Genomic DNA, 10,072 nt, shown 5'->3' with positions numbered 1-10,072 from the left:
CCTTGTTTTGATGCATAAATATGCAATGAATATGCATCTGTCACGCATATTCACTGTGTATTTGTGCTAGCCCGTTCACTTTTATGGCCTACTTTAGTGTGTAATACGCAGCAAAATAGGTCATGCTGCATATTTTTACACGCCACCGAAAAATGCGTAAAAAATATGCAGATGTGAATGAACCCACCCATGAATACACTGCGTATTATGTGCGTAATACCTGGCGTATTTACACCCATGTGAATGAGTCCTTAGGGTGGTTCTACAGTGGTCCTAACAATTATCGCTCCTGTGCTTTCACACGGAGCAATAATGACTCATTTATTGATAATAAGGACTGATTTATAGATGAATGACTGCCTGTTTACGCAAGGTGATTGTCATCAAAATATCATGCCTGCATAGAATGAACGATCATTAAATCGTTGGCGATGTTTACATTGAACAATCATGGTTCAGTTTCGCATGATCCATTGATTAACTGAACAATTATTATTTATGTAAAAGGACCCTTAGTGAGAACAGGTGTATGATATATACCCAACTTGTTTCTAATATCTCCCTTTTATTATCTTTTTGTTTTAGATCTCTGATTTGTATATAGCGCTAGATTCACAGGTTTTTTTTGCATTTGTTTTTTGTTGACGAATCCTACTCATGTCTATGGAACTTAAAGTGGTGCAAGCATGCACCCATTTAGGCCATATTCACACCTGCATTGGAGGCTCTGTTCAAAGCCTCCGACACATATCCAGCATAAAATCCCCAAAATGCTGAAGGACATGAAGGACCAATTATAGTCAATGGGTTCATTTGGCACTATTTAATTCCGTCATAGGGCAGACCCCATCAGGTACAATTTCATTTTTCTGCTTTCATAATGGATAAGGAAAATGATAACTAGAGATGAGCGAGCATACTCGCTAAGGGCAATTACTCGATCGAGCATTGCCCTTAGCGAGTACCTGCCTGCTTGGAAGAAAAGATTTGGTTGCCGGCGGCGGGCAGGGAGTGGCGGGGGAGACCGGGGAGGAACGGAGGGGAGATCTCTCTCTCCCTCTCCCCACTGCTCACTGCCGCAACTCACCTCTCACCCGCACCGGCAGCCGAACCTTTTCTTCCGAGCGGGGAGATACTCGCTAAGGACACTGCTCGATCGAGTAATTGTCCTTAGCAAGTATGCTCGCTCACCTCTAATGATAACCCGAATAGGAATCTGAATGCAAATATGAGAGTGGCCTTACAGGAGTCCTCATCAGTTCTGTCATGATCAGTTTTTTAAAAGATGCATTATTTTGTTTTCCCCTTGGGTGGCAGATAGCAAACTTATAGAAGTTGATGTTACTTTTCCATCTATTGATTAATCAGTTAAAGGGCTTATCTCACTATGACAACCCCTTTCCTTATGTCCATATAAATGTCATAGAGGAAGGTCCCATGCTCAAGACCCCGTCTATTAGCCAGAGATGCTAAGAAAGAGTCCTGCCATAGGCTTGTCTCAGTTATATATTACATGATCACTCATTTAATTCAATGGAGGTCAGGCCAATGCTATATATTTTTTCAATATGTAGTTAGATGAAACTAAATCCAGCAACACAATATCTGCTGACTGCAGGGGGTTTTAGGAGGTGGGACAACTTATTGGCAGGGTGGCTATCTTCAGAGTAAGGATCATCTTGCTGAGATCAATTGTTGAGCAAAAGGTACATACTACAAAAATCACACATGATACCAGTCTATCGCTTACATCTTGTTTTGCATTAACTATTTGGTCTGTAGGTCTTCGTCTTTGAGGCATTCATCAACATGTTCTTGCTTTTTCACGGCTAGGGCAACATGGGCTACTTTATTGCTGTGACATTGTACCTGCAGGTCTGAAAACCCTGAACCATAGTGAATCATACATCGCGGCATCACATTGCTATAGTATATAATGGATAAAACACCATGATTTCAAGGGTTGCCCAGAATTAGAAACAAAAATTTTAACTTTTTTCCCCCCTGAAACAGCGTTACATCTGCTAAGGGTTGTGTCCGGTACTGGAGCTCGGCCCCATGCACTTGAATGAGGAGGAACTGCACTACTGAACACAAGACATGGACACGAGTGATGCTGTTTTTGGAATAATTCAATCATGTTTCCTAATTCTAGACATCTGGTTATTAGGCCTTACGGCACTGTGGTCACAAAGTTATCCATGTAGTCCTAGCCTAGTTTTGCTCATACCTACTATATACATAACCTGCATTTTTTGACAGCAAATTCTGACAATGTACAAAAAATAGCTTGCTATAAAACGTATCACACTTGCACTAGAAGGACTTTGCATGTTAACACGTATCATTTCACTGTTGTATAAAAACAAACATGTACAAGACAGCATGCTGTCGACCTCAATGCATGATAATCACTACAGGGTGTTATACAGCTGGTTGGTAGCAGTGACATTGCAGGAACTGTATTCTCTTTCTTGCAAAACTGTCATTTAAATCCCAGGGTGTTTGAAGTAGTTCCAATCAAAATTCATCTTCTGAACTGTCCGCCAAGAGCATGACGCGGTCTTGCATGCTGTTAAACTCTCTCTGCTTGGGGAAACAAGGAAGACCAGTCATTAACCTGTGTCCTGCATCCTGGGCATGAGCATAGTAGTTTGTGGTAGGGTGTTGAGTTATTCAAGGTTAATAATGTACTAGAAGGGTGTAAATCATGATGAATGGATAAGCTAAGGCTGTAGCTTACCTTTCTTTTATGTCGTTTGAAGCCGTTTCTCCTGCGGCGGTTCATAATCTTTATGCTGTACAGAACTCCAAGGATAAAAAGTGCTCCAGCTATACCAACTCCCACAGGTACCAGCATACCAGACATGTACCCTGCCTGCATGGGAAATAGCAGACACATAAATATTCAGCATTCTGTCTCTCTGGTGCTATTAACCCTAAGAAATCCCAGGATTAAAAGTAATACCTTACAGAGCCGTGCATCAGAATTACAATAAAATTCAATCATTCAACATTTCGGTATATACTTAGAGCTTGCTGGTTAGTGTCCACAGTTTAGTTTTTGCTACAACTGTCAAGGTAACTTTGAGCAAAGAATACAAATGAACTCCATTTTTTGCCAAGCTACCCCCATCTCCCATATTTTACTTACCGGGGATGGGGGGGGGGGGGTCGCATAGTATGAAGAACTGTGGGATTCTACAGGCCTGCTTCCACCGGAGTATGAAAACCCTCATTATCTGCATAGAGATTTGTCATAATCCAGCCCATCTATTGTACTTTACAAATTAATACCTGCTTTTCTGAAAGGGAACCTGTCATTAGGATTTTTGGTCTTAAACTGCTAACATAGTGCTTACAATCATGATTAACACACCATGGACATGACTTTGTGTAAAACAGACAAGAATTCTTGAACCTAAAAAGTTACATTTATTACTTGGCACCTACTTTGCAAATGACTCTTCTCGAGTCACAAGGATGGGCCACCCTGAGGTCCCTCTCAGCAGGATCGACGCCTCCCCTGGCTGCTCACATTAGCACAAGTCGCTGTAAAACCTTGCGCTTAGGCTTTATGGCTCTCTTTTCTGGCAGTTACGCACATGTGCATTGGGTCCTGCTGTCGACACCTTGACTTTACTAATGCATTTTGCATGTGCTGGAAGCTGAGATTGTGGATTTTCACACCCTGCGCAGAACACAGATACCTCGACCCAATGTGCACGTGTGCAGCTGGTGGAGATAGAAGACCGCACAGCGCAAGCTTGACATTTCACCACAACTTGTGCTGATGTTAGTGGCTGGAGAAAGTGGCAATCCTGAAGAGAGGAGCCATATAGTCACTTATGACGTGGTGACTCAGGCCTCTTGTGGCCACCTTCATGACTCAAGACAAATCATTTGCATAGAAGGCACTAAGTAACAAATGTACGTTTTTAGACTCCAGAACGATTTTCTCTTCTACACAAGGATATTTCCGTGGTGTTCTAAACATGACTATAGGCACTATGTTGGCAGTTTCCGACTGAAAATCCTGATGACAGGTTCTCTTTAGTCTACATCTAGATTTATACAGACATCAGTGAAAATTTTGAGAATGTTTCAAGTCCTCATCCAGGATATTCTATAGTCTATAACAGTACAAAACTACAGCTGGGGAGCCAAAGCCTGAAGATGACTAATGTAGAGGAAGCAAACAAGGAGGAACCCCAAGATCTCTGCATCAACAGAGCAACCTCCAAGAAAATCAGGAAACTGATATATAAAAATATGGTTGGGAACTTGAGTACCCCAATTATAATATCATAAAATATGTATAAGAACTACTCTAAAAACAGAGTAATATTTTTGTCAAGAACATAGACCTTGAAATAACTGGAAATCTGAGATATTTTTTCTTACCTAGTTTTAGAAAGGCTTACACATACAGCATATATGTGAATATTATTAGCAACTCTTTCCAAGAAGGTACTTGTATTAGAAAAATCATTGCATATTATATCGAATCATATTAAGAATAGCAAAACATAGCATTTGTCTCAGCTGGCAAAGTGATCAAAAAGCAATTGACCATCAAAAAAATGGTTTTCAATGAATTGCACATGATTCAGGAGCTTTTTTTATTAGCATTGGCTATACCATGCTCTTGGACAGTAGTTGTCATCTCCAAGGAAATGGTCAGGTATAATAGCACACATCATCGATGCGGCAAGATGCACTACAGGCCAAAAATGCCCAAGGTTATTGAGTGCTTTGAGACATATGTAGGACATGGAGAAGGAATATATCAGCTAATTGCCTCTCCACGTCTATTTTTTGCTAGCATCATTTTTATGACTTTTTAAAAAACTTTTTAATTGTGTTATTTTCTTACAATTTTCTTAAAGGGGTTTTACAATCTTTTTTAAAAAAAATACATCCAAATCTGTTAAAATACAAAAAGTAGCATTACTTACGCATCTTCACACCCGGCAACCCAGTGCTGCAGCCTCATGGTCCTCATGGTCTTTCTTTTGGAATGGCTACTAACAGCCAATCAGAGCCACAGCAGTCAGGTGGCGTTCTCCTGGCATCACCACTTAGATACTGAGAGCCATGCTGCAAGGAGAACGGCACATGACTGCTGCAGCCTCTGGTTGGCCGCAGCATTCAGGTGGTAGTCTGGGAGGAAAGCAGGATGAGGACGGGAAAGTAACGATGCCTTTAGTATTTTAACAGATTTGGATCTATTTTTAAGAGATTGTATAGCAACTGGACAAGCCCTTTAACCTATCGGAGCATCTTTAATATCTTGAGCAGCCTGGCCTCTATGCAAACCACAGAGATTATAGCAAACCTGCTAAAAATCTAATGTGCATGGGGGCCGTCCGACTGTCCCCCAATGGCAAATATCAGTGATAAAGAATGATTGGGCGTGTTGAAATCCCATGGGAGATTAAAATAAACATGCAAGTTCAGCCAAGCATGCATGTTTATGGGGGATTTGGGAGAAATAAATGAATATTATAACGTCATAAACAAAATGCCATCTAAAAGGAAAAAAACTGTAAAATCTTCACAAATTAATTTTCTATCACTTTAGTGCTTTATGGAAGGATCCAACATTGATATGAGAACAAATAATATTCAAGCTATTGAAGCTGAAAGGTCACCTTTGCTTCAGGTTTCTGCTATGTCATATAAAATATATATTAATTCTGGTAAAATGCTTGTAATGTGCATTAATGTATCAATTTTTCAACAGCTATCATCTATGCGTCTCCACACAATGATGAAGGAATATAATAAATCTTTATAATTATAAACCTTGGTGGCTATGAGTGCGCACAATGCTATATTAGAACGCTAGGTTTACGAGATTTCCGCCATTAAACAGAATATTATTTTAGTGGTCTGACAATCATACTGTCTACCTTCATTCTTTGTCTTGTCTTCATTATAAAGCACTACTGGTAAGTCTACCATGAATAATAATGATACTATATATGAAACAGATGCAATTGTTTAAAATTAGACTAAAGGGGGGATGGAGTCCATTCCTCTTAGGAACCCTCAAAGGGAGGATAGAGTCCATTCCTCTTTGGAGCCCTTAAAGGGTGGATGGAGTCCATTCCTCTTAGGAACCCTCAAAGGGCGGATGGAGTCCATTCCTCTTTGGAGCCCTTAAAGGGTGGATGGAGTCCATTCCTCTTGGGAGCCCTTAAAGGGCGGAAGGAATCCATTCCTCTTGGGAGCCCTTAAAGGGCGGAAGAAATCCATTCCTCTTGGGAGCCCTTAAAGGTGGGGGAGTCCAATCCTCTTGGGAACCCTATGGTTTTGGTTCCACCACTGCACCCATCAGATGGTCCTAGCGTGGAGAGTATGACTCAGGGTAAAGAAACACAAACTGACTACCATGTAAGGGGTGAAACTGAATTCTCCATGTTTTAAATTAAATGCAGCACTAATGTTCCATTATGTCCAGCGAATATTCACTCTGAGCATACAAAGCGCATGGGTGCAACCGCCTCACCAAAGATCACTCTCCAACTATCACCCCCTGTGTCAGGAGAAACATGCAAAAGAATCTTTAAGACCAGATTGCAATGTAAATCTAGTGCAAGAAACTATAATATCACAGGCAGGTTTGCTTGTGATGCTTTATACTTCCAGTTTTCTTGAAATGTTCATCAAATAATACAGACGCATGTCAAACCCGGTGACCGTGAAGAGACTAGGCTCCTAAAATATGATGCACTTCCGAGAGAAAAAAATGTCTTTTGTATTTTCTCCCCCATTAACAGTGACTGTAGGCCAGTGAAGTCTGATGAGAATAGATGAAGGTTGATAAGAAATGGTTAAAGGCTGCTGTTCTCTCTAGGGTAAGCAATCCGTTAACCTTGAAGCCTGTGATGTCATTTCTGACACTGATAGGATTCTTGCAGACAACACATGGTCTCAGCTCCTAGTAAAGCCTTATCTGGTGCTCCAGGGATTGAAAGTGAGACAGGAATATTTAGCCTGCTCTTCTCATGACACAACAAAATTGCCTCCCTAAGGACTCAGGACAGTGAAGGCCTCTGCCATAGAGAGATACTGTACTGAAGGTAAGCTGATGCTCTGGAATAGAGAAAACCATCCACTCTAAAAATACAACAGCCAGACAAAGATATAGTTTGTATTGTGTCACAATCAATCAATTAAGGTTCTTTTATTGCATGGTATCTATAATGTCTGGAACAAACACTATCCTGCCAAAAGTAAATGGACACCGGATTAAGAATCAAAAGTAGTATTTATGTTAATACTTAGTGGGCCTCCTTTGGCCATAATGACATTGAATACTCTTCGTGGGATACTTTCTACTTATACACTTCAGCTGGTATTTCCCTAAATTCATCCTGCAAACATCTGGCAAGTTCTCTCAAACAAGATGCACTGGACCATCTATAGTGGTGCAAGGAGAGTCATCATTGGGCAGTTGAGGAATGGAAGAACATTCTATTAAGTGACGAATCACACGATTCCATCTTTAAATTAGATGGACGTGCCTGGGAGGGGAGGATGCCTGAGAACGCATTTCGCCTGAGTGTGTTGTTCCAACAATTAATTACGGTGGAGGTTGTTTATTGTGATCTAGGGATGTTTTAAGTGGCATGGTCTGGGTCCGTTGGTTGTAGTGGCAAGAAGCATGAACACGGATGTGTACCTTGACATTCTAGACAACATTGTGCTGACAATAATGTGGCAATACTCTGGGAATGGTCAGCAATACTTCCAACAAAACAACGCGCCTCGTCACAAATCCAGCGCTGTTTTATATTGGATTGAGGATATGGATGTTCCACTTTTGGACCGGCTGCACAGAGTCCCGACTTGAGCCCTACTCAACATCTTTGAGATGAACTGAAATATCATGTTAGGAAATATGAACAGCATTTGTTTTTTTTGAGAGAACTTGCCAGACGTTTGAAGGCTAAATGGAGGGAAATACCAGCTGAAGCGTATCAGATGTTAGTAGAAAGTATGCCAGGGAGAGTATCCGATGTCATTAGAGCCCCACTAAGTAGTAACATATGGAAATAAATACTACTTTTGATTCTTGCTCAGGTGTCTGATTACTTTTGGTAGGATAGTGTACGTTTTGACTATTTCAGTCACCAAAAATAAATCTTTTTAGCTTTTCCTGTTTTACAACTGTAAATGGCTAAAATGGGGTGACAACCAATGTTTCCAATGTTTAAGCTTAGCAATACATAGGGCAATATTTTCCCCAATGCAACCTGCATTATGACATTCACTATGGAGAGGGTGGCCATTAGAAAAAAACCCACATCTGGCAGCGCCTTATCTTCCATGGGAACAAAATATCCGGTGTACTGAAATTCAGCATCCCGATCCTTCTTTTCCTGCCATCTGCCGTCAAGAGACAGTCAAGTAACCTCCAAACACATTAATCGGCCAACTGCACCTAAATTGGTGGGTTCAGTCGACATTTATCTAAGGTGTCTGGCCATCTTCTTTAGAATATTTAAAAGAAAAATTGCAGTTGTATAAAGTGATGTGAAAAGTGAAAAAATAATCAATTAAGCTTCAGAAGCTACTATGTAACATCTTCTTTACACAGCCCTAGTGTAGCCTTTGCTGTCCCACTTAACACCAAGAAATCCAAACTGACCTTCAATTAGACAGTCAGTTTGAATTTCCTTACGTCACCAGTAGTGGAGGCAATAACAACATGTTCAGTGCTCCTAGAGTGGGCTTACACAGGGTACGAAAAAAAGGGATCAGACAGTAAATGCACCCCCTTCTTGTTTTCGTTAGGATCTGTAAAACACAGCAGGTCTCACTGACAAGTTGACCCATCAACAAGCTGTTGATGACAATTCATGAAGCAATTAAAAAAGGAAGGGTATTGTTTCTCCTTAAGAAGAGCACCTATAAGGTGGGTAAGGAGATTTATAAGGCCAGAGGCGTAACTTAAAGCTTCTGGGCCCCCATGCAAAACCTGTAACAGGGCCCTCAACTATAATGCTTTATTCGTAGTAGTGGGCTCTTTCAATGGAGATGAAAGGCCTTATGGGTCCCTTAAGGCTCCTGGGCCCGGGTGCAACCGCATTCCCTGCATCCACTATAGTTACGCCCCTGTATAAGGCCATCCATGCTCCTCTGAGAAATATGCAAATGGCAAGATGGACTAATACCTTTGCAGTGCCACCTATTGGAAGGCAGCATTCCTGCAAGTCAATGTCAGACTTTTTAAACAAGCCTCATAGCAATGACTGATAACTGTAAGCCAAAGCCATAATAACTATGCTCAGACAGCTGTTTCCTAAAAGGAATCACCCTGAAACAGCTGTCTGTGTATGGTTATTGTGGCTTTGTCTTACAATTCAAAGCCATTGTTATAGGGATTTCTTTAAAAAGTCTGACATAGACTTGCAGTAATACTGCCTTCCAATAGGTGGCGATGCACATGTATTATTCCATCTTCCCATTTTCACACAAAAAAACATGTAAGCATGCTACAGATTTCTTTGGATGAACGAAATGCGTGCACAAAACGTGCTCATATGAATAAAGCCACAGAAATTACTGATCTATTCACTGCGTATTTTAATTCTTAATAGTAATTTGTTCTAACATTTAGATATACAACATTTTTGGTTAGTAATATTCCATCATATTAAAAAGGTTGCATTTAAAAAAATGTATCAAAGCTCTAAAAAAAAAAATCTGTAACAGAGTTACCTCACATCTTGCTGGGTCAAACAGAAAAAATATTTCATTATGATAGATATGGGGTGGGGGTCAGTAGTGCACAAAGTACGTGATGGTGGGAGATTAATGAGGGTTGACGCAGGTTTTTTACAAGGGCTCTGTTTGGATCGATACGTAAAAGCAATTCCACTGTGAAAATAGAAATCTGGGCTGTGGTGACAGTAAATGGAGAAGAAGAATTGGAAAGTAATACGACAAATGGGGACAATCAAACAAACCCAAAGAAGCATAAAAATTGCTTTACAAGGGCGAGATCACTTGTATCTTACATGTTAGTGGGCGACTTAATGGTTTTTCAATTGTATTATAC

General features: G+C 40.6%; 1 protein-coding gene across 3 annotated transcripts in view; it reads right to left on the bottom strand.

Moving 5' to 3' along the window:
• Positions 1-2,311: 2,311 nt before the first annotated feature.
• The window catches only part of ARMH4 (armadillo like helical domain containing 4), a 172,613-nt gene continuing 164,852 nt past the window's right edge, over positions 2,312-10,072 (bottom strand). For 2 of the 3 annotated variants that reach the window (XM_066608245.1, XM_066608246.1), the window contains exons 7-8: positions 2,744-2,878; positions 2,312-2,589 (exon numbers count right to left, since the gene is read on the bottom strand). In XM_066608245.1, coding sequence (XP_066464342.1) covers positions 2,521-2,589; positions 2,744-2,878 — 204 coding nt within the window. In that variant the 3' untranslated portion in view covers positions 2,312-2,520. The remainder of the gene's footprint in view (positions 2,590-2,743; positions 2,879-10,072) is intronic. The other variant, XM_066608247.1, reaches the window with a different exon arrangement.

This window comes from Eleutherodactylus coqui, chromosome 6, assembly GCF_035609145.1.
Source record: "Eleutherodactylus coqui strain aEleCoq1 chromosome 6, aEleCoq1.hap1, whole genome shotgun sequence".
NCBI lineage: Eukaryota > Metazoa > Chordata > Amphibia > Anura > Eleutherodactylidae > Eleutherodactylus > Eleutherodactylus coqui.
Note: the sequence above shows the minus strand (reverse complement) of the source record. Positions and strands in the feature narration are given on the sequence as shown.